The sequence below is a fragment of the Dipodomys spectabilis genome, unplaced genomic scaffold (genome assembly GCF_019054845.1).
Source record: "Dipodomys spectabilis isolate Male_0828 unplaced genomic scaffold, ASM1905484v1 ptg000053l, whole genome shotgun sequence".
NCBI lineage: Eukaryota > Metazoa > Chordata > Mammalia > Rodentia > Heteromyidae > Dipodomys > Dipodomys spectabilis.
In genome coordinates this window covers 13,315,155-13,340,985 of record NW_024870730.1, presented here as the reverse complement: position 1 = coordinate 13,340,985, position 25,831 = coordinate 13,315,155, and the positions used below count along the sequence as shown (strand labels likewise).

General features: G+C 36.6%; 1 protein-coding gene and 1 long non-coding RNA gene across 4 annotated transcripts in view; one reads left to right on the top strand and one right to left on the bottom strand.

The window, feature by feature from the left end:
- Rngtt (RNA guanylyltransferase and 5'-phosphatase) overlaps positions 1–25,831 on the bottom strand; it is a 224,082-nt gene that overhangs the window by 122,236 nt on the left and 76,015 nt on the right. For 2 of the 3 annotated variants that reach the window (XM_042679559.1, XM_042679560.1), the window contains exon 11: positions 23,845–24,009. In XM_042679559.1, the coding sequence (XP_042535493.1) occupies positions 23,845–24,009 (165 nt within the window). The remainder of the gene's footprint in view (positions 1–23,844; positions 24,010–25,831) is intronic. The other variant, XM_042679561.1, reaches the window with a different exon arrangement.
- LOC122107746 lies at positions 168–25,189 on the top strand. Its single transcript, XR_006147409.1, has 3 exons — positions 168–178; positions 6,222–6,228; positions 25,004–25,189. It is a non-coding gene; the product is annotated as an uncharacterized LOC122107746 (long non-coding RNA).

Below are 25,831 nucleotides of genomic sequence, written 5' to 3'. Positions count from 1 at the left end.
TTCAAAACACCTCAAAAATTCTTACTTTTGTCGGCAATTCACTTACAGGTTTAAATAACCTGGCTACTTGAGAGTAAAACTCAACACAGATTAAAAGCACTGATTTCTTATAAGCAAAAAGGAAAATATACTCCAAGCATCATAGTATCAAAAATTCACTCATATTCTTTCTGAAAATGTAAAAAGCAATTAAACTAAAATGCTGATTTATATATCTGATACATTTATACTGTAGAAAAATTCTGAATTCATGCTCATATTGAGAAGTTAAAGAAAATAGATGAAATGAGGTGACAGATTAGTTTGGGTTTTTCCACATATCAAAAAGTTAATGATAGGGCTGGGAATGTGGCTTAGCGGCAGAGTGTTTGCCTAGCATGCATGAAGCCCTGGATTCAATCCCTCAGTACCACATAAACAAAAAAAGCTAGAAGTAACACTGTGGCTCGAGAGGGAAAGTGCTAGCCTTGAGTAAAAGAAGCTCAGGGACAGTGTCCAGGCCCCAAGTTCAAGCCGCAGGACTGACCCAAACAAACAAAAAAAGTAATGATAAAAGTTCAATCAAGACTAAACTATCTGACCTTGATACTTAATACACCACATTATGTTAAAAAAAAAAAGCTTGCTTTTTAAAAAAATTATGCTGTTGGGCTGGGAAGGTGGCTCAGTGGTAGAGCGCTTGCCTTGCATGCATGAGGCCCTGGGTTCGATTCCCCAGCACCACATAAGCAAAGAGAAAAAAGCCGGAAGTGGTGCTGTGGCTCAAGTGATAGAGCGCTATCCTTGAGCTGAAGAGCTGAGGGACAGCGCCCAGGCCCAGAGTTCAGGCCCACAACTGGACCCAAAAAAAACAAAAAAAAAAAAATTATGCTGTTATGATGTATTAAAAATAAAACACTATAATAATATCCCTTAAAAAGTAAAAGGTAACTTAAAGGAATCTCTAAATCTAAAAGTGAGGTGGCTCAACTGGCAGAAGACTTGACTCGCTTGGCTGAGGACCTTGCGTTCAAATTCCAGTACCACCAAGAAAAAACAAAAGGAACTCTAATCTTTAGTCAGCCCACCTTATTCATAGGATTTATTATAGGCAGTTTTGACTGAGTAAAATAAATAAGCAGACAAATTAATTACAGTGTAATTATAAAGCTCAAATGATACAGAGAAGCTCTAGTCAGGCCTACTTTATCATCATCTATATTTAAAGTGTGTAATCTGTTTAGTGTTTCCTTGCTCTTAATTTTGTGAAAACATCTTCCTAAAAGCAAATGCTGCCCAAAAAGAAAAGTAAAAATGGGATAAAGATCAAATAATAAAGTTAATTTAAGTGATAAAGTATAATTTTTAAATCTGTTGAAAGGTAGCATGTCTTTAGCAGAAACTAGTGGCATAGAAAAATATGAATGAATCATCTGAAGTAGGTACTGAGCTCTATGCATTAAAAGCATTCATTTTTTACTCAATGTCTCCTTGGAACCATATTATGTGACAAAGATCTATGGTATAATAGTCATTTGGGATGAGCAATATATTCACCAAAGATGAACTTTCTCCCTGAAACTGACCCAATCCTCACTGAGGAAAGCATAGCTGCAGAACACAAGACTGCAGGGTAGTTGAAGAAATTTCTTGACAAATGCCATCAGTTTCCAAAATGGAAGTTGTAGTCATAGAGCAATATATCCGATTTTAAACTCCAAGGTAGGAATAAAGTTTCCAAAAAGAAAGTGACCTTTGATTAAAGTCAAAAGGTCACCAAGATGAAAACTCCAAATAAATTAAGAGGATGAGGCAATAAATAGGCCAAACAAAACATAAGAAAGGTGTATTCAGCAAGGATGATGGCCAGTCTTTGAGAGAAGAGTTCAAATCATGCAGTCCTCATAGAAGAGGTGTTACCAGGAAGGCCAGAGAATCTTTAATGTCCTTAAAACTAGGATGGCTTGAAAGGTCGAGTTTCACTTAGTAATTTTAAATGTCAAGCATAATTTAAACTTACTTTGATATTTTGTCTCTAATAATATAGTCTAAAATAAAATATATTGTATGTTTCACCTAATCTGTCTTTATCTCCTTTTCTGTATCTAAAGTAAAACTTACTTTTCAGTTATACGGTTAACATAATGCTTTAAGTTTTAAACTAAGCTTTTCTTAAATAATAACTGGATGATCAACAGCTCAGTAACTGCAAGATTCCATGTAGTGCTCTTATAGGTATTTCCTGATTACTTGCCAGTATCAGAAACCATGTAAAGGACACTGAGGACTCCATGATAATAGAAGCCTAGACCAATATGCCTCAAAAATACCTTAATTTCAATTTGACAGTACAAATATTTAAATACAATCATGTAGTTAGTCATTTCCCCATCAATCTTTCTTCAAAGCACAGTTCTACTTACATTGACCAAGATGTTTTTTAAACACTTCTAACAAAAGTATCTTTATTTAAAATATTTAATTGCAAAATCCTAGAGAAGACTTATGTGGTGAAGTAGCCAAAGCTGAGACACATTCCCTTTCAGAATTATTATTTATGATTACTTTCCCTCTAAATAAATTAGAAGATAATTTGATAATTTGATGAAAGGCAAAAGACTAGACACATGAAATGGTTTTCAATAAAGCACAGTAGTGTTTCCTAAGTTGCTACAGAATTTAAATTTGCTTAGTTAGAAGCACAACCTTAACATGTATATACCATTTGAAACGTCCTACAAAGGCTAGCAATTTTGCATGAACCTAAGATAGAGAAACTGATCAATATTATATCAGATGACTAAATCTGAACTTATACTTTTATGCCTCTGAATCATGAACTGAAAACCGAATCATTATAAATGCACAAAAAATGTAATGAAGGAGGGCTTGCCATGGGAAACATGAGAAACAAAATAGAGATTGTGAAGTTAACAAACACAGAAAGAATCTCTCAGAAATAATAATTTTAAAAAAGAATGCTAGCTCAAGACAATACTGAGTGAGAAATGCTTCAGTGGTATCTAAAATACATTATCAAGGGGCTGGGAAGGTGGCTCCGTGGTAGAGCGCTTGCCTTGCATGCATGAGGCCCTGGGTTCAATTCCTCAGCACCACATAAGCAAAAAGAAAAAAGCCAGAAGTGGCGCTGTGGCTCAAGTGGTAGAGTGCTAGCCTTGAGCTGAAGAGCTGAGGGACAGCGCCCAGGCCCAGAGTTCAGGCCCACAACCAGACCCAAAAAATAAAATAAAATAAAATACATTATTAAGTTATTATAATATATAAAAATATACCAAGAGAATAAACAAGAAAAGACCTGTCTCCACCTTTCAGTTTGACTTTGCATTTTTTGTATTCTCTGATCATATAGCTTACATAGCCTCAAATGACTGCCTGAGAAAAGCCAACATAATAATTATATCTGTTGACTTCTTTTATGCAGTCACTGCTTCCCTAAAATCCAAGTTTTTGCTTAAGCAATCCCTCTCCCACCACACAGAAAAAGGAAACTTGAACTCAACTAGATACTTAATCTTGTGTTTTTCATTCCCAAAATCTAACCAATTCAAGTTTAGAATAATCAATTCCTCTATCTGCTAAATATTTCTAATTAGTAACTAATTGTTCTGTATCATTTATCTTGCTTAACACAAAATCAACATCATTACATTCTCTATAAAACAATTATTTGTTTACTACTACTTACCAATGATGCCTAAACAACTATGTCATTAAAACACCTAACCAAAATATACAGAGGTTTTCCAATACTATCATTGGTTCTTTCATTAACCTGAATTAGTGCAATTAAATGTAGGAATAATACTTCAAGTGAATCCCATCTGAGAAAATCTAAAAACATTTTTTTCTCTAAGAAATACAGCTTTTTAATTATTATTGTTAGTCTTCTTACCAAAATTTCCTTATAATTCCCTCGTAATTCTACTCTAACCTCAGATGCCTACAGGTGTCAGACTACAAACCTTAACTAGACTAATAATAGGAACTAGTGAAACCTATTATCAACTAGAGAGGAAATTCTCATCTACAAGCAGTCAAATTCAGCATTTTTTAAGAATTATATAAACTTAAAATTTTAGATACTCACCAATTTTTGACTCCCAACTAATAAGGACCTCAATATATATAATGTAGTCATTTTACAGTAAATGCTTCTAATAAAGATGTTTAAAGACTTCTAAGGGAATAGAAAAGCAATTACATTTTCAACTGTTTTAGATTTACTCAAATGTTTGTTGAATACCAATTATGTACATTTTTAAAAATGATAATCAGAGTCAGAGAATAACGAAGTAACACATATAAAACTATACAAGGGCTGGGCACCAGTAGATCATGCCTGTAATACTAGTTACTCAAGAGGCTAACATCTAAGGATTGCCAGCCTGGGAAGGAATATCCCTGAGACCCATATCTCTAATTAACCAACAAAATACCAGAAATGGAAGTGGGGCTCAAATGGTGGAGCACAAGCCTTGAACAAAAAGTTCAAAGACAGTGCCCACACCCTGAGTTCAAGCTCCCAGAAAATATCTGTATGATACTATTCTAAGCACTTTACATATATTAATGCACTACAATCTCATAATAATCTATCATCTAAATCTTAAAAGGTGAAATTAGGAACTTGTCCATGATCAGAAAGCAAATGAGAATCCAAATTCATTCTAGATCCAGAATTCATATTCTTAACTGATATTCTAAATTAGAGTATCACATTCCCACAAACTAATCTAGGCTAAATACTCTTTGAAGCACTATCATAGTAGCCTGTCCCTACATAATAGGATCTTCCTGTTTTTCTGATTATGGAATTGACCTATATCCTTTCTAAGGTCAAGGATCACATGTTTTTTAATTTTTAAGACGTTTTCTATTGTAAAAATACTGTACAGAGGGATTACAATTATATAAGGTAATGAGTATATTTCCTATCAAGCACTGTTGCTTCCTCCTCTGTTTTTTCCCTACCATCCCTTCCTTCCCTGCCTCCCCAACTACTCTCCCCCCATCTTCCCCTGCTAAACTTGTAAAACTCATTTTCAACATAGTGTCTTGTACATCTGATTATTAAAATGGGTCAACTTGTAGCCCTACTTAAGCACTTTGATTGTTCCGTTCCACTCCCCAAATTAGAAAAGTATATATACAAGGCACCAGAATCAAATACAGTGAAAGAGTTATACCATGGGGGAGGAACATACAAAAGAAACAAAAAAAAAAAAAATCACATAGTACATTATAAGTACATTAAGAAGAACAGCAACAAAGATAAAACCTCGTGTCCCTATCTTGGGATTCATTGCACTTAACATCATCTTATATGTTCATATGTACATAGCTTCTGACCTTTTCTCCTTGTCCTAGACTTATACTAGTTATTGCACATAAGGGAAACCATGGGACCTATGTTTCTTTGGGCCTGACTTACTTCACTTAACAGAATTTTTCCAAGTCTTTCCATTTTCTAACAAACGGGGTGATGTCATTCTTTCTGATGAAGGCATAGAATTCTACTATATATATAAAACATTTTCTTGATCCATTCATCTACTGAGGGGCATCTGCGTTGGTTCAATATCTTAGCTATGGTAAATAATGCTGCAATAAACATAGTTGTGCTGGTAGCTTTAGTATACCCTTGTTTGTGACTGTTTGGGTAAATGCCCAAAAGTAGTATTGCTGGGCCTATGTGGAGTCTTCTGAGGAACCTCCATACTGCTTTCCAAAGTGGTTGAACAAGTTTACACTCCCATCAAAATGCAATAGGGTTCCCTTTGGCCACATCCCCTCCAGCATCTGTTATCAGATTTCTCGATTATAGCTATTTTAACTGGGGTGAGGTAGAATCTCAATGTTGTTTTGATTTGCATTTCTTTTATGGCTAAAGAAGTTGAGCATTTCTTCATGTGTCTATTGGCCAATCTTATTTCCTCTTCAGAGAAGTCTCTCTTTAAGTCTTTAGCCCACTTATTTATTGGGCAATGTTTCTTTGAGGATTTGTTGTTGGGGGGATTTACTTTTTTGAGTTCTAAGTGTATTTTAGATATGAGACCCTTGTCCGCTGTATGGCTAGTAAAGATCTTCTCCCAATCCGTGGGCTTTCTATTGATTTTGCTAGCTATGTCCTGTAGTTTCATGAAATCCCATTTGCCCAACCTTTCTTTGATTTGTTGTATTTCTGGGTTTCTATTAAGAAAATTTTGGCCTGTGCCAAGGAGACCTAGGGTTTCTCCTATATCCTTCCTGTAATGTTTTCAGTGTCTGCTTTTACCTCGAGGTCTTTGATCCATTTGGAGTTGATTCTAGTGCATGGTGATATATAAGGATCTAACTTTAGTTTTCTATAGGTGATTATACAATTTTGCCAGCACCATTTATTGAAGAGGCTATCTTTCTTCCATTCTATTTTTTTAGCTCCCTTATTGAAGATTAGGTGGCTATAGGACTGTGGATTCATTTCGGGGTCTTCAGTTCTATTCCATTGGTCCTCAGGTCTGTTCTTGTGCCAGTATCAATCTATTTTGATGACTATGGCTTTGTAGTAGAGTTTGAAATTTGGTGTTGATATTCCTCCAGCACTGTTCTTTCTGCTAAGGATTGTTTTTGATATTCGGGGTCTTTTATTGTTCCATATGAATTTTTTGGATTGCTTTTTCTATTTCTATTTCATTGGAATATTGATAGATATCGCATTGAATTTGTAGATAGCCTTGGGAAGTATTGCCATTTTCACGACATTGATCCTCCCAATACAGGGGCATGGGAGGTTTTTCCACTTCCTAAGTTCTGCTTTAATTTCCTTTTTCAGATTTTAAAAGTTTTTATTATAGAGATTGTCCTTCACTTCTTTAGTTAATTCCTAGGTATTTTTTTTTGTGTGGTGCTACTACAAAAGGAGTTGCTTTCCTGATTTCAGCCACACTCTTCTCACTGTTGGAATACAGAAAAGCCACTGATTTTTTTAGATTAATTTTATACCCTGCTACGTTGCCAAAGTTTCGAATTAGCTCAAGTAATTTGGGAGTGGAATCCATAGGATTCTTTAAATACAAGATCATGTCATCTGCAAAGAGGGAGAGTTTTACTTCATCTTTCCCTATTTGGATCCCCTTTATGTTTGTATCTTGTCTAGCTGTATCGAGACATTCTAATAGTAAATTGACTATAAGTGGCTGTAGACATCCTTGTCTCATTCCTGAGTTTAGGGGAAATGGCTTTAGCTTTTCGTCATTAACTATAATGCTGGCTATAAGTTTGTCACACTCAGCCTTTATTATCTTGAGGAATGTTCCATAGATTCCTAGTTTTTCCAGAGCCTTCATCATAAAGGGGTGTTGGATCTTGTCAAATGCTTTTTCTGCATCTACTGAGATAATCATGTAGTTCTTATCCTTGCTCTTGTTGAAGTGATTATTGATTTGCATATATTGAACTAGTTTTGCATCCCTGAAATGAATCCTGTTTGATCGTGGTGTATGATTTTTTTTGATGAGTTGTTGAAGTCAACTGGCCAAAATTTTGTTGAGAAGTTTTGCATCAATGTTCATCAAAGAAATGGGTCTATAGTTCTCTCTCTTTGATGAGTCCCTGCCTGGTTTTAGGATGAGGGTTATGATGGCTTCATAGAAAGAGTTTGGTAGTGAACTTTCTCTTTCAATTTCATTGAAGAGTTAGAGGAGTATTGGTGTGAGTTCCGTTTTGAAAGCCTTGTAGAATTCCACTGTAAATCCATCCAGTCCTGGGCTTTTCTTAGATGGGAGGTCTTTTATCACTCTTTCTATTTTGATGCTTGATATGGGTCTGTTAAGATGGTTTAACTCATCTTGGTTTAGTTTTGGCATGTCGATATTTGCTAGGAAATTATCCACTTCATCCAGGTTCTCAACCTTATTAGCATAAAGGTTTGAGAAGTATTCCCTTATAATGTTCTGAACCTTGGTTGTTTCTGTGGTGTTGTTTCCATTCTCATCTCTGAGTTTGTTTATCTGGGTGTGTTCTCTTCTTTTTCTGATAAGATTTGCTAAGAGTCTGTCAATTTTGTTAATTTTTTGAAGAACCAACTCTTTGTTTTGTTTATTCTTTCTATGGTTTTTCTGGATTCTAATTCATTTAATTCTGATTTAATTATTTCTTTCCATCTACTGAATTGAGGTTCAGCTTGCTGCTCTTCCTCAAGGAGCTTCAGATGTCTCATTAAGTTGTTCGTTTCAGATCTCTCCAATTTGTTGATGTAGGAACTATGTAGAGCTATGAACTTGCCTCTGATTATTGCCTTTGCTATGGCCCAGAGGAGCTGGCAATTTGTGTGTTCATTTTTATTGAATTCATCAACATTTGAATTTCCTTTCTTATCTCTTCCATGACCCACTGGTGGTTCAACAGTTGTTGTTCAGCCTCCATGTGTTACAGGGCTTTCTTTGGTGGCTTTTGGTGATGGGTTCTATGTCTATTCCCTTGAGGTCTGAGAGAATGCACAGCCTAATTTCAATGTTTCTGATTTTGGACAAATTTGCTTTGTGACCTAAAATGTGGTCTATTTTGGAAAATGTTCCTTGTACTGCTAAGAAGAATGTGTATTCTGATGCTGCTGAGTGAAATATTCAGTAGATGTCTGTTAAGTCTAGTTGGTCTATGCAGTTGTTTAAATCTGAAGTTCCTCTGTTGAGTTTTTTCAAGTCCCCAACAATTAATGTCTTTGGATCTATGTGAGATTTGTGTATCTTGGATAAATTTGGGTTCTCCACTGATAAGTAGATATTTAGAACTGTTATATCCTCCTGAAGGAGAGTTCCCCTAATTAGTATGTAGTGCCCTTCTTTATCTCTTCTCACTAGTTTTAATTTGAAGTCTATTTTATCTGATATTAAGACTGCAACTCCTGCCTGTTTATTGGGGCCATTTGCTTGGTAGATTTTATTCCAGCCTTTCACTTTCAGAATGTTTGATTTTATGGGCAAGATGTGTCTCATGAAGGCAGCCGATAGAAGGATCTTGCTTTTAATCCAACTAGACAGTCTGTGTCTTTTAATTGGAGAGTTAAGGATCACATCTTACATTCGTTGAATCTTCGGCAACCATAATAGCAATCTGGCTACACCGTAAACTCTCACTGCAACCAATATATACTAACTGAAGTGAGCAAAACAATGCAAGAATGTATAAAAACAAGCCAATATGAGTAGGCTATAACAGAGTTTATAAATTAGGTAGAAAATACATGAAGCTTTGTACCGACAGAAATGAAAACATAAAAAAATAGACATTTAAGTTGTGTAGAACATCAAAGAGTAGGATAGATATTTAAAAAGTACTGTTTCCATTCACTTAACACAAACTAAGAGACTGAGATTTTGAAAAAACCTAATACATTCCCTCCTAGTTAAAAACTTTTTCTCACAAGCCATCTCATTACTTTCATTATCTTACTATCTTATCTCCACAATTTTCTAATTGGTCTCTTTGCTACTAAATTACTCATTTTCTACAAGCCCTTCTAACAATTTCTAAAACAATGTGTTATCTGTTATTTCTAAAACTTTTTGAATGTTACTTTTGCATAGTTCTTAGAATTCTTTTTTCCTTCTTCTGAAGAACCTCGTCTGATTGCATTTCTAATCTAAACACAATAAAACACTTCCCTTTCCAAACATTCACATATTTTTAATAGCATTAAACCTGTGTTCATCTACAATATGGAAGCTGTGATTTTTTTTTTGGGGGGGGTGGGAGGGGGGTCCAGTCCTGGGGCCTGAACTCTGGGCCTGGGCGCTGTCCCTCAGCTCTTCAGCTCAAGGCTAGCTCTCTATCACTTGAGCCACAGCACCACTCTGGCTTTTTTCTTTTTGCTTATATGGTGCTGAGGAATCGAACCCAGGGCCTCAGGCATGCAAGGCAAGCGCTCTATCACTGAGCCATCTTCCCAGCCCCTTTCATCTACAATCTGAATCCAGATTGCTACTTGTGAGAAATGTAAGAAAATATTTGTTTTTAGAGTTAAAAGTATTACCTACTTGTTAGGAAGAGTATTAAGCTCTTTTGAAATAAACAGACACAATGGATATTTTCCCATATACTTGTAATGTATTCACCAAGGAGAAGATAAAGAAACTACTCAAAAATGTATCCCAAACTGAGGAATCTGAAACAGGAAGAGTGAGAGTTTGAGGCCAACTTAGGATACACAGCCAGAACCTATCTCCAAAAATAAATAAACACAACAAACCAATAAAATAATTTATCCTATCTTTGTTGTTGTTGTTGTGTGTGTGTGTGTGAGTCATAGGGTTTGAACTCGGGGCCTGAGCGCTGTCCCTAAGCTCTTCAGCTCAAGGCTAGTGCTCTACCACTTGAGCTACAGAGCCACTTCCAGTTTATTGGTGGTTTATTAGAGATAAGAGTTTCATGGACTTTCCTTCCTGGGCTGGCTTTGAACCATGATCCTCAGATCTCAGCCTTCTGAGTAGCTAGGAATACAGGCGTGAGCTATTGGCACCCGGCTAAAAGCAGTGTTTGAGGGTTTGGTTTTGTTTTGTTTTTTGCTAGCCCTGGGGCTTGAACTCAGGGCCTAAGCACCATCCCTAGTGCTTCTTCTTGCTCAGGATAGCACTCTACCACTTGAGCCACAGCACCACTTCTGGCTTTTTCTGTTTATACGGTACTGAGGAATCGAACCCAGAGCTTCATGCATGTGAGGCAAGCACTCTACCACTGAGCCACCTTCCCAGCCCTCCTATGTTTAGACAGATGTGTATGGACTGGCTTTTGCCCTCAATTACTGGGAGATGGCCCTAGAATGCCCTGCCTGATAGGTGTTATCTTTGTTTGCCTGGTGGGTCAGGAAAGGCTCTCCTGTCAGATTGACAGGAGAGTTGACACTATATGTATTAGCCTAATCTTCTAAAAACTGAAAGTGAATACACAAGCAGTATCATGAAACACCCATACAAACTGGACACAGAAGCTGTGGTGAATTTCTGTGGTTGACAGTCCTTTTTAACTAGTCAACTTGAGTAGTAATACTCACCTAGACCAGGTAGCACTGTTGATGACTCCACAGAGAAAAGACAGCCAGCAGCTTTGCACTGGGACTCTCTCAGATTTTATGCCACATGTCACTTGATTAGCTTTAATCTGCATCCTTATTTAATGAACTACAATTCTAAGTGTGGTGCTTCTCAAGTTCTATGAATCATTCAAGTAAATTCCTGAAACAGGAGATAGTCAATAAGGGCTCTACAGTTTGTAGCCACCAAGGCTAAGGTGGCCCTATGTACCCCAAACTTGAGGCACATGTCCAACATAAAGACATTTAGCCCAACATTTCCAAATAAAATTTAGGTTGTCTTCCCATCAGCAGGAAAGCTTATGATGTCCCTTGTGGGACATTATTGCCAAAAGGCATTCAGGAAATGGCAAACTGTGGAATGATGTCACAGTTGCCCTCTCAGTTAATGAATAAAATGACCTACTTAGCCACCATAGTTGAGACCTTTATCTTAGATTTAACAGACATTGAGTATCTCCTGATGAGGACAACCCACACTGGGATACCAAATGGCATTTAGTTCTAAACATGTTCTGTAACCTAATAAAGTACTAATAAAATATAAGTAAGGCTTTAAGAAATAAACTCCACTTCCCAAAATATAAAAGGCAAGAAACATTTCCCTATTTTTTGTATCAATTTTAAGCTAGCACAGAAATAGCTCAAAGCCATATAAAAACAAGACCTTGCAGGGCGCCGGTGGCTCACACCTGTAATCCTAGCTACTCAGATCTGAGGACCGTGGTTCAAAGCCAGCAGGGGCAGGAAAACTCTGTGAGACTCTTATCTCCAATAAACCACTCAAAAACCAGAAGTGGCACTGTGGCTCAAGCGGTAGAGCGCTTGCCTTGAGCTGAAGAGCACAGGGACAGCGCCCAAACCCAGAGTTCAAGCCCCACGACAGACCAAAAAAAAAAGAAAGACCTAAGATTGCTATGAAGAATAGTATAAATTTATATCATGAAAAGGAAAATTCTTTATGTGTCCTGGGCTCAAAGTTAAGCATTTAACCACACCTGAATGCAGCAAACTATCTGGCCCACTAATATGTATACAAAAACTTTTAAAGAATATCTGTTTTCATTCATTGTACTATAATCAGGCTTTTCTGTGTACAACTGAAAGTTCTTAGTTCTCTTTCGTTCATGTGTGTACTAGAAAGGCCCCATCCCACCAGAACTGCTGACTCATGCCTGTAATCCTGGCTTCTACTCAAGAGGCTAACATATGAGGACAGTGGCTTGAAATCAACCCAGGCAAGAAAGGCTCTAAGACTCTTATCACTAGTTAACCACCAAAGGACTGGAAATGGAGCTGTGGCTCAAGCAGAACAACACCAGCCTTGAGTGAAAGAGCTAAGGGACAGCACCTAGGCCCTGAGTTCAAGCCTCAGTACTGGCACACATACATGAACATATACATACACATAAACACAGATACACACACACACACACACACACACACACACACACACACACACACACACACACACACACATACTTCTCATAGGGAATCCACATGCGTATACAGTGTATGTGGGCATATATATGCACTCAATAGTCCCTAACCTAAGTCTAGGAATCCTAAGGGCATGAAAAGTGGGAGAAGAAATGAGTGTGATCATTAATCTTGATTATCAACTTGACTAGATTGAGAAGTGCATGAGGAAACAGTAAAACATACCTCTTTTAGGCTGTTTCTGGACAAGATTAAAAGTAATGAAGACTCATTCTATATGTGGGTGGCACATCTGTAGGTCAGCTGCCAAGAAAGAACGAAAGAATGAAAGAGAGAGAGAAGGAAGGAAGGACAGAAGGAAGGACGGAAGGAAGGAAGGAAGGAAGGAAGGAAGGAAGGAAGGAAGGAAGGAAGGAAGGAAGGAAGGAAGGAAGGAAGGAAGGAAGGAAGGAAGGAACCTAGAGCTCCAATAATCCTTCCCTTCCCTTCTTTCCTTCATTCCTCCTCCCTAGTCTCCACAAGGTGAGCTCCTCAGTTCTGGCACACCATCCCTGCCATAATGAACTAAAATCTCTGAAACCATGACCCAACATAAATAATTCATCCCTGTAAGTTGAATAACTCACTCATTCATAGAAAGTCACTCAATTCTACATAAGAAATACAAAAAGGAGACCTCCAGTCAATGGCAAACCAATCTCCCATTTTCCCTTCAGCAGTTTGAGGCTCTAGAAACACAAAAAGAAAATCACATTATCTATTTAACCAAAAAGGGCCTCTATGTAACAAAGTATGAAAATGGGTAAGACACTAATTAAAAACATGAGATTAACCTACAACATTTATACTATGGCAATTCAACATCTGATAGAGTTGTTAAAACAATTCAGTGAGGAAAGAAAAAATATTTTATTTTAAATATTTAACAGGTAGTGTTAAAATATTTAGTGACCTACAAAGGAGATGAAAATGAACTTCAATTACTAACTTGCCCCTATAAATGATACTTATGAATGTCATATTCCATGTGTTCATACAAAGTTATTTATTAAAACTTTCTGCTATTCTATTTAAATACCCAGATTGTTTGGACCAGTTATATAAACTAGACAGAGAAAATATGGTTTCTGTCTTTTAAGAAAATACATACTTTCTTAACACACTTTCATATCTCTGAAAACAATCAATGGCATTATCATAGTTTAATTGCCAGGAGTCTCTCATATCCAGTGGTATGATTTTATGATTAATCTTATTTAGTAAAGCAATGTGGAGAACCTTGGTTCTATATAACAATGGAGTTCTCAATAACCTTGAACTTCAATAGAGATGTTGCAGAACCATTCTAATCTAGAATGAAGCCTATTAATTATAGTTTGTTTTCATGTCTTCAGAAGGTTAAGCCTGATAGAAGTTTCCCTGAAGTGACTTCTGAAAGGATGCTCAAAAATGAATACAAAAATAATCTCAATTAATTACTATGCTAAGTATCTTAAGTAAGGTGAATCCTGATTCCACACAGTTCTTCCTGGCTTCACACATACACCCTGCTAAGTCACCAGCATCAACTAAATGCTCCATGACTAAATCCCACAATGTATTTGAAATGACACTGCATGAAGCATAAAAGTATATAAAATAGTCATGAAAACTGTATATAAAAATTTCATTAATAACACACAAATTTTCTTTTTGAAAGAGGGGATAATACTAGGTAACTGAACTTGAGACACATCCCCAGGCTCTTTCTGCTTGAGTTGTTTTTTGTGGGGGGTTTTTTAGATTTTTTTTCCTAGCTAGCCTCCAATCTCAATACACCTTCTATCTACTTCCCAAGTAGTTAAGATTTTAGGCAGGGGCCTCCACACCCAACTAACACACAAGCTTTCTACATTTTATTTTGATAAGACTGGCTCTACTTAAGGTGTAAAACAACCACACATACCAAAAACAAGTAACTCTAACTAAAAAACATATGTCCTTCATTTTTCTCTTCACTTCCAAAAATTTACATTTTTCTCAGCTATTTATCAAACTTCACACTCATTTATATATCACCTATTCCATTAGGGAGCAATCAATATATGTTGCTGGTTTTAAGAAAGTTGCCAAATACCTGGCTCTTTGAGCAATATTAAGGGTAGTACTAATCTTTGGATACACATGAAAATAACTACTTTTAAATTCATATGTTAAATCCAAGTACTCGCTAAAGTTTCAACAAAAACCAAGAGGGTTACTTAATTTTTATGCCACTGAGAGGGCAGAATTACTATTTCAACACAGCATTTTTTTAATTTTAAAACTTAACTTATATATTAATACCAAATTTATATACTTCAAACTGTCTGGCTGAACTAAATACAGTCATAAATGCAAATTATTCTACGCCTTTTATTAACTTTTGAAAAATTAATAACGAGTTTTTAGAATAATTAGCTGATCAGATTACTGAAACAAAGTAACCCTCTTAAATCATTTTGACACCAGTAACCATTTTTATTTTTGACTCTACCAGTGTCTCCTGAATGTTAAATTTTTTAGAAAAGCTATTTTTATATTGTAAAATTACAAATTTCTATATTTAGTAAACACAGAATTTTCTCCCTGGTATGACCGTAAATCTTCCATAGAAATATTTAAAATATATTTGGCATAAGACATAATAATGCCTTCATGTTTCAATAAACAAGATTTACTACCCCAAAAGAAGTTTGCTAGAACAATAAATCTTTAGGCTTGCCACACCAAGGCAATTAAGAATTCTCTTTATTATGCATGACTATGATTTTCTTAAATTCTCCTGGGAAATGGTAAATTAATGAAACCAAAAAGAATCCATCGGGACATACTCAATACTAATGATTAAAATATTAATAGATTAGATCATGTAAAACTGAATATAAATATGTAAATACATAATACTCCTACATTTTCTGGCACCTGTTTTTAAATGATAAAAATCTGACCATTACATCTATAATTTTTTTAAACTAAATGTAAGCATTTAAAAGCCTCTATGTTTAAACAATGTATCTTCATATTTAAGCAACAATTCTGTGTTGTCTTCATCCCCAGTTGTAAATAAATTCTCAAAGGTTCTTTTTCTTTTTAAAGCTCTGAGGGGTAAAGTCAAAGAACACTGTATATAAAAGTAACAAGTCTACAATGCCTATGTGTATCTGATCATACAAAATAATAGTTATCAAAATGAACTCCAGGAAATGGAAATGAGGGTTTTTTTTCTTTTTTGCTGTTTTTGTTTCCCTTTGTTTTTGTTCTATTTGTTCATTTATCTGTCTTTGGCACAGAAATGGAGGGAAAAAGGATGAACAATGCAGCAATGCTACTCATTAGACACTATGTTTAAAATGGACTATACAACTTGTGGGTGGAGCCAAAGGGAAAAACTGGGAGACAATGCACTTTGGAAAGCAGTATGGAGGTTCCTGAAAAGACTTCACATAGAACTCCCCTATGACCCAGCAATCCCACTTCTGGGCATTTACCCAAATGATCACAAACAAGACCACACTAAAGCTACCAGCACAACTATGTTTACTGCAGCATTATTTACCATAGCCAGATGCCCCTCAGTAGATGAATGGATCAAGAAAATGTGGTATATATACACAATGGAATTCTATTCCTCCATCAGAAAGAATGACATTGCCCCATTTGTTAGGAAATGGAACGACTTGGGAAAAATTATATTAAGTGAAGTAAGCCAAGCCCAAAGAAACATAGGTCCCGTGGTTTCCCTTATTTGCAATATCTAGTATATGTATGAGTCAAGCAGAAAAGGTCAGATAAGGTGAAGTTAGGAAAATGAACCCTAAGATATATATTTTAATGTTTTTTTCTTTCATACATTTGTTTCTAATGCGTTTATAAGATTATTTCTTTGTTGCTTTGTATGTCTCTCCCCTACAGTATAACCCCTGCTTTCACTATATTTGATGTTGGTATAATTTGTGAAGGAGATGGGGGAAAACAAGTCATTTAAGGATACAGGTGGACCTGTTGCAACAATGAGAAGTACAAGTTGTCATGTGGAAAACGAACTTTACAACTTTGGGGGGGTGGGGGGGGGGGAGGCTGGGAAGGGATGTGAAGGGTAAACAAAGGAGGAGGCTGCAATGCTTGAAAAGAAATGTACTCATTATCTTGCCCATGTAATTGTAACCCCTCTGTACAGTATGTTCACAAAAAATAAAAAAAGAAAAGAAAAGAAAATGGACTCATTACCTTGCCCATGTTACTGTAACCCCTCTCTGTACAGTATCTTTACAGTAAAAAATATATATTAAGGAAAAAAAACTGGGAGAAAGTGAGGGAAGAGGTGATACTGTCCAAAAGAAATGTACTCTTTAGCTAACTTATGTATCTGTACCCCTCTTTACATCACCGTTATAATAATAAAAACATTTTTAAAATAACAAGTCTATAGATGGACTTTTCTTTACAGGCTATTAGTCTTAAACCCTTAAAACCTTTCAATCAATATAGTGACAAAATCTTTTTGAAATGTTTAAAGCAGCTGGGCACCGGTGGCTCACGCCTGTAATCCTAACTACTCAGAAGGCTGAGATCTGAGGATCCTGTTCAAAGCCAGCACTAAAGTCCATGAGATTCTTATCTCCAATAGACCTCTCAGAAAACTGGAAGTGGCTGTAGTTCAAGTGGTAGAACTCTAGCCTTGAGCTAAAGAGTTGAGGGACAGCGCCTAGGCCTAGTGTTCAGGCCCCATGACCAAAAAAAAAAAAAAAAATTTTAAAGGAGAGAAATACATTCAGAAAAATCTATCAGATGAAATACATGAGTATACATAAAATTCAAATTTCCTACCAAAAAAAAGTGTGCAATGAACACACAAAATTCTTTTTAAACCAGATGTGCACATGCCCTTGGAAAATTAAATGCAGTTAAAAAAAAAACACACAAATCTTTAATTCTTTAATTCACTCAATGGTCATTAGAAAGATCTTAACATTTACGACATTATCAATGGACAGAGTGAACACTTTATAGATAGCATAAACAAATTATTATAAAAATACTTTGCACATTTTTTAAGTAGACAAAAAGAAGAAGTTAAAAGGCTTGCTGCTAGGAACTTGTAAAAGATAGTATTCAATGTTTCTTTTTATTTTTATACAAACTTATTTTTTTCATTTGAGCTTAGGAGATGGGGACAGGTAACAGAGACTTCTTTTTCTGTTGTTGTTGTTGGTCATGGGGCTTGAACTCTGGGCCTGGGCACTGTCCCTGAGCTCTTCAGCTCAAGGAGAGCACTCTACCAGTTGAGCCATAGAGTCACTTCTTACAGGCTTCTTTTTCAAGAAAAACTTCTTAAAATCATTAAAGCTTTGATTCCTTGAAAATTATTTGACTGGATCATAGCTATACACACAATTGATTCTATGCAGGAGGACTGAAACAGGATATTAAGAAATTACTCTTTCCGGGCTGGGAAGGTGGCTCAGTGATAGAGCGCTTGCCTTGCATGCTGAGGACCTGGCCTCGATTCCTCAGCACCACATAAGCAAAAAGAAAAAAGCAGGAAGTGGTGCTGTGGCTCAAGTGGTAGAGTGCTAGCCTTGAGCTGAAGAGCTGAGGGACAGCGCCCAGGCCCAGAGTTCAGGCCCCACGACCGGACCCAAAAAAAAAAAAAAAAGGAAAAAGAAATTACTCTTTCCAGAATTATCACTTTACAAATGTGAAATGGTCTAAGTCATACTAATGAAAAAAAAAAAAAAAGAGAGAGAGAGTATAAAAAGGACTGAATTGCAAGGAACCAGCGGCTCATGCCTGTAATCCTAGCTACTTAGGAGGCCGAATCTGAGGATCACGGGTTCAAAGTCAGCTCGGGCAGAAAAGTTCATGAGACCCTTACCTCTAACAAACTACTCAGAAAAAGCTGGAAATGGTACTGTGGCTCAAGGGATAGAAAGCTAGTCTTGAGCACAGAGAAGCTCAGGGACATGCCCAGGCCAGAGTTCAAGCTCCAGAACTGGCACATGCAGGTGCAGGTGCACGTACACGTGTGCGCACGCGCGCGCACGCACACGCACACACACACACAATGCCTGAAACAGTGCAAATACCCAAGTGAAAAAGCAGAGCACCCAAGTATTCCAGTTCTTAGACTGATGCTATAGAAACCAATTTATCATTCTTCTTTAAAAACACCACACAGAAAAGCCATACCACCAGTAACAAGTCTGATGTGATAAAAGTGAAGCATTGGTTGGTATGATCTAAAGCATCACTTCCTAACTTCTCAAACTTCCCATAGGGACTTCCTTCAAGTAACTAACCATGGGAAATCTAATTTATTTAAGATGAGCATCATTAAGGGAACTGACAGTACAAAAATATTACACTTCATCTATCAAATGAAAGAGGTAGAAAGTACAATACTAACAGACAATACAGAAAAATATTGCCATAGAAAGGATGAAAATCATCAAATATCTTATCATGACCTTTTTTAAAAAAAATAATAAAACTACTTTAAAGAACAACAAAGCAGAAACGAAAAGGTTCAAGAAGAAATACAGCTTAAAAAGATAAAAAGTAGGGCTGGCTCAGTGGTAGAGCACTTGCCTTGCATGCATGAAGCCCTGGGTTCGATTCCTCAGCACCACATAAGCAAAAAAGAAAAAAGCCAGAAGTGGCACTGTGGCTCAAGTGGTAGAGCGCTAGCCTTGAGCTGAAGAGCTGAGGGACAGCGCCCAGGCCCAGAGTTCAGGCCCCATGACCGGACCAAAAAAAAAAAAAAAAAAAGATAAAAAGTAGGGAAACAAAATATTGAGGAAAGTCCAAGAGAAAAAAGTCACAGAAATAAAGGCATAGGTGAGAGAGATTTAGAAGTAATGTGTAGGTTAAGGCAAGTCAGCAACCCAGTGGAACCAACAATCTTCCTCCTCAAGGATTCTAGAAAACCTGGAGAAAGTAGAACCTGCATCTACTCTTCCAAAAGATCTTGGAAAAGCAGAGATTACTGGTGGAGCCTATTACACCAGATAACCCACCCTGGAAAAAAATCAAGTTAATGGCTCCAAGAAAGCAAAGATCTTAGCTGGGTGCTAGTAGCTGTAATCCTAGCTACTCAGGAGGCTGAGATCTGAGGATCGTGGCTCAAAGCCAACCCTAGGCAGGAAGGCCGTGAGATTATCTCCAATAAACCACCAGAAAACTGGAACTGGTGCTGTGGCTCAAGTGATAGAGCGCCTGCCTTGAACTGCAGAGCTGAGGGACAGTGCCCAGGTTCCAGAATTCAGGTCCCACAACCAACAACAACAAAAAAAAAAAAAAAAAAAAAAAGCAAGCAAGCAACCAAAGACCTTGACAACTCTGGAGCAGACCCGTGCAGAGAACAGGCACCCATCCCCCTTCTTTGGGGTGAAGGACACATGACTCAACCAGATGCCAGAGCAGAAGAGACTTGCCAAAAGGACTATAAGAAAGGGACTTCTGGAGCCTACATACCAATTTCTGGGCTCTGCTTCCCACTCTCTTACTTCAAGAAATCTGCAGCCTCCTCTACCTTTTCCTGCTTGCCTGTGAAACAGGTGGATGGGACCTCAAATGGCATAAGGTGGCCCTCTCAGTTGGGAGTCCAGGATGAAGATTTAGGCCAAAGTACCAATAGATAGTAAGTTTTCCCTCAGTTTCCCCTGGCATCTTACTCTTACTTTGAAATAAACTTGGCCTCTACTTCCACTCTTCCTGCCTCATGATCTATCTGGTAAAACTCTTCAGAGGAGCCTGTTACTTTCGCTTTCTGCTAGTTTTGCTCCTGTAATAAAGCATTCAACTTCTTAACATATCTTCTTGTGTCCTTTCATTCAATTCTTCATTAAATTGAGTCAACAAACCCAATGACCCCTAGAGTGTAAGCTAAGCTTCATAAGCAAGAAATGCATTTTAAACAATAAAAAAGACTCATAAAATGAAATGTAACTATGAAAGTTTTACAATATTAAATTTAGAGCACTGCTTCATAAAATAGGGCCCATACACTAGCACCAGATCCACCAAAACCTACAGAAGTCAGAAAATCTCAAGTGCTCTAAGATGGAAGACAACATATAGTGAGAATGCCTAAAGAGGATAACCAAGCAACATAACATCACAGTTATTTTAAAAGCAAACTCTAAGGCTGAGTGTGTTGCTAAAGCAACAGATGGTCTTACTAGCAAACTTTCTGTAAAACTCTGAGTTCAAACCTCAGTACTAAGAAGAAAATACTCAAGAAATGAAAGTGATAGAAAAAACTGATCAGAGACAGTCAATTCCAAGACAGTGATACTTTGCTGAACTCTAAAGATGAAGAAATAAACTTCCAAGCAAAGAGGCAAAAGGGGAGTTTTTAACTAAAATGGGAGAAAAAACAAAGTCTGATGGAATTTTACTGTTTCACATCATTAAATACTAAAAGAGTTTACTAAGACAGGTTAAGTGTGAAAGTCATTTAAAACCCATCCAAATGATCTTTCAAAAATACAGCTAACAACATTTTCAAATATTCAAGACATTAGAAACCACTGCTACCAGGAAGTGCTCTTAAGAAAATTATAAAAACATTAGCCTCAAATGAAATGACTGAGGAAATTATGAGAAAAGAAAACCTACCCCTTACAAAAACATTAAAAGGTAATTATATATAAACTAGAATTAATATGAAGCTTAGAATGAAAAAAAAAACAAGATAAATATCTAACCTAAGGATAAGAAAATAGCATAAATAAAAATTGAAAGAAGACATCTAGGATTCCAAGTTTGTAATACTAACAATGAGGTATTATTCATTAAAAACTTGCAGCCACAAAGTGCAAATGAAACAGATAACACAAAGAAATACACTACCTATATTTTTAGTTAGGTAATATCTAAAGAAATACAAATCTAAAGATATATGAAGATATAGGTAGAAAATGAGCCATGAGAACAAAAATATAAGTGATTACAAACACTTTTGAAAAAAATATTATAAACATAGTATACCAACACACTTTTACCAAAAACTGTAAGATAATAACAGCACTGACTGTCAACATATCCATTCTGTGAATATAAATATAATTAAATCATCATTTAAAAAAAGAAAAGTTACACAGATGTTCACACAGCAATTTGCACACAAATGTTTATAAAAGCATTATCCATAATCACTGGAGAATGGAAACAACCCAAACTTCCATCAAGCAAATGGAAAAACAAAGTATTGTAGAACCATATGATGAAATATTTAAGGAAGTATTGATACATGCCATGACATCAATAGCATGTTATAGTTTGTGCTTGAAAGTACAAAGCTGGTTTCATGAAAAAAGGTAGTCACTTCTATAAAATGTCCAGAATACAACAGCTGATAAAGTCACAAAGTAGTTACCTTGGTCTGCTTCCACTAAGTGCTAATTATTGTTTCTTATGGATTTGTAATTATTGTTATTGATTGTTATACAATTACTTTTTTTTGGGGGGGGGGGGGGCAGTCGTGGGGCCTGAACTCTGTGCCTGGGCTCTTCAGCTCAAGGCTAGCGCTCTACCACTTGAGCCACAGCGCCACTTCCGGCTTTTTTCTTTTTTGCTTATGGAGTGCTGAAGAATCGAACCCAGGGCTTCATGCATACAAGGCAAGCGCTCTACTACTGAGCCACCTTTCCAGCCCCCCACAATTACTTTTCTATGTAGTGTTTTCCATAAAAAGTTCCATTTTTATACTGTTAAATTTGGAAATATATTTTCCCTATGTTCTGAGTTTTTCTGTCTTGCTTAGAAAGCCCTTCATCTCCGAAATGCTTGTTTATATTATTTCTTAATATTATCTTGTTTGTTTGATGCTCTATTTTTGTGCATTTAGGTGGCTTTAGATGCTTCTTTTTTTCATAGGTGGTACTAGGATTTGTTCTCAGGGCTTCAAATTTACTTGGCTAGTTTTCTCAGGCAGTGCTCTACCACTTACTTCCATTCTGGCTTTTTGGAGTCTCAGACTTCTCTGCCTAGGCTGGCTTCAAACCACTATCCTCAAAATCTCAGCCTCTTGGTTTGATGCAATGTTACACTAAGTTAACAGAGTAAGCCTAGATTTGTAACTCCGAATTATACGTGAATAAACTTTGTTAAGCAAAGTTTCAAGTACCTTTGAAAAGATCTCAAAGCCAGTAAGAAGCAGAAAAAAACAAAAACAAAAATAAAAACAGCACAGTCACTGTTTTAGAAGCTTACTCATCTCCACAACAGGGCACCTTACTTTGTCTGCACAGGCCAGGAGGGAAAAGAAAACAGAGTATAGTCTGAGGAACGAAATTCTCTTGTCCACTGGAGATGGAAGGGCTTAATGTGGAAGGGAACTTGGCAGTTGTTACTAAAACTATCCAAAAGTCCTTACACCAAAACTCCTAACTTACCAGGAAGAAATACCCAACATATAAGCAAAGATGTTCCCTGGAAGAGAATTAGTAATAACTAATGCTAGAAGCAATCCAAAAATCCCAGCAGTGATAACATATGGTACATCTTCACCATCAACATCATTCAACAATTAAAAAATAATGTGGCAATCTCTAACTGCACATGGAAATATCTTCAAGTTTTATTTTTATGTGAAAAAAAGTCAATCCTAGAATATTTGGTATGATTCATTTAAGAGTGCTAAAATAGCAAAAATAAGAAAACCTTTTTGGGTGCCGGATGTTCACGCCTATAATCCTAGCTATATAGGAAGCTAAGATCTGAGGATTGCTGTTAGGAGCTAGCACAGGCAGGAAAGTCTTTATGAGACTCTTATCCCCAATTAACTACTACTCAGAAAAAGCCGAAAGTAGTGCTGTGGCTCAAAGCACTACAGCACACACCTTGAGAAAAAGAAACTCAGCGATAGTGCCTAGACCCAGAGTTCAAGTCCAGAACCAGTAAGAAGAAAAAAGAAAAAGAAAAAAGAAAGTCCTGTGTGCACACACTGATATGTATCAGAAATATTTTTCATAAAAATATAAAACAAACACTGTTTTCAGGAAAAAGCAGGAACAAGTCTAAAAACCTATTTCACTGTGAATTTACTTATACTGCCTACAGTCTTCTTAAAAATAGAATACAAACAAATGGCTATGAAACAAACCAGTAAGAAAAAAAGAAGCAATCTATTTTACATGTCCACACTAAAAATGTTACTGAAGAAGATAATACTCAGAATCATACATGTTTGGTAAAAAATAGTGCTACATCCAATTCCAGTCATTTCCAGTAAGTAAGATCAGTGAGGAGCCAAAGGCCATTAGTACTCTTCTAAACTGAGTTATATGAAATAGAGAACAAAAAATAAATGTTACCTTTCTTGAAATACAGATGTCAAAAAATGGCTTATTTCTCACACTAAATGGTTCCTGTGTTTTATCGATGAGCCCAGTCTTCATTTTTTCATGTCGAGGATTTATAATTTCCCGTTCTATACACTGTAGGCGAACATTAAAATCACAATCTCCAACTGGCTGGGCCTAAATTAAAAAGACAACTTTTAAGATTTCAACATTAACAACTATTTTGTCAGCACAAAGTATAAAGCCTGCCATACTAAATATAGTAGTTTAAATAAACAGAATCCCTGGAATTGTCAAGTGTCACCACTAATAACTAGACTGATGGAGCTATTTTAAAATTACAAGTGCTTATAATAGTATGAGACACCAGTATGAATCTACTCTAAGTTGATGAAAAGACACAACTGAGTTAAAGCATTACATATATATATGTATGTATATATCTACCATGTGTGTTTATATAGGTATATATAATGGTAGTTTTATGACATATAAAGCAGTAACTTTACAAAAATTAATAGCAGAAAACTTCCTAAGTCTTGGAGAAAGAGATGCTCATTAAAGTACAGGAGGCATTGGGCTCTAAACAGATGAGAACAGAACCTCTTCACATCATATTATAGTTCAAACAACAAATATGCTTATAACAATATTTTTTTAAAAGCTGCTAAAAAGATTTGTAAGTAAGTAGCCTAAATTCTCTCCTACATACTTTCCAGTTTAAATATATCAATTCACAAAACAAGAACAAATTAAAAGCAAGTTCACATTCACATCCAGAATGCCTATAAATAAAGGAAGCATGGATAGATAGGTGATGAATCACTGAGAACATACTACAGGAAACAATCACTGCTTAATTAGACTACTTGTTTTCAGTTTTCCTTCACTTCAAAATACTATCAGCAGCCAGGCAGTGGTAGCTCACACGTGTAATTCTAACTACTCAGAAGGCTGAGATCTGGAGGACTGAGGCTGAAAGCTAACCCAGGCAGTGAAGTCCATGAGTCCCCATTTCCAATTAACTAACAAGTGTCAGACTGGAAGCCTAGCTCAAGTGAGAGTGAGAGGCTCAGAGTTCAAGGCCTGATACATACACAAAACACTTAAATCTGGGGACCATTTCACACATACATATGTAACCCCACATTTAGAAGGCTTAGGCACTAAGTTGGACCTATTAGAAATACACTCCTCATTTTACAAATGTGGATGTACTGGTTAAATTACTATGCATTGCTGAAGTTTAAAATCTTATATATTCCAGTATGCTTTCCATGATATTTCAATCTATTGGTAATAAGGTATGTATGCATTTATTTCAGTGTCTTGAAGTATTCTGAATGCATTATGTTTGTTAATGGTTAAAAAAACTGTTTTCTCAAGAATGAAATACTGCTTGTTAAAGGATCTGTGAAGTAACATTTACTTGCTATAACATAATTACATATGAAAAAAAAAGAATTAGGCAGGAGTTTGAGGCCAGCCTGGGATATATAGTAAGAACCTGTCTAAAAAAAAAGGGGGGGGGGGGGGGCTGGGAAGGTGGCTCAGTGGTAAAGCACTTGCCTTACATGCCTGAGACCCTAGATTCGATTCCTCAGCAAAAAGAAAAAAGCCAGAAGTGGCGCTGTGGCTCAAGTGGTAGAGTGCTAGCCTTGAGCTGAAGAGCTGAGGGACAGCGCCCAGGCCCAGAGTTCAGGCCCCACGACCAGACCAAAACTAATAATAATAATAATAATGTCAAGCATTCTAGCTAATGCCTGTAATCCTAGCTGCATAAGAGGCTGAGACCTGAAGGACTGAGATTCAAAGCAGAAGTCTGCAAAACTCCAACTTCAATTAACCAGCAAAATGTCAAACTGGAGGCATAGCTCAAGGGCATTCTACATGCCAATTATGAGTTAAAGAACCAAGCAAGAGCACTAGTGAAGTGCTCAAGCCCCTATGGTGTTCAAGCCCCAGTAGAGAAAGTTCAAAAACACAGAGGAAAAAAATG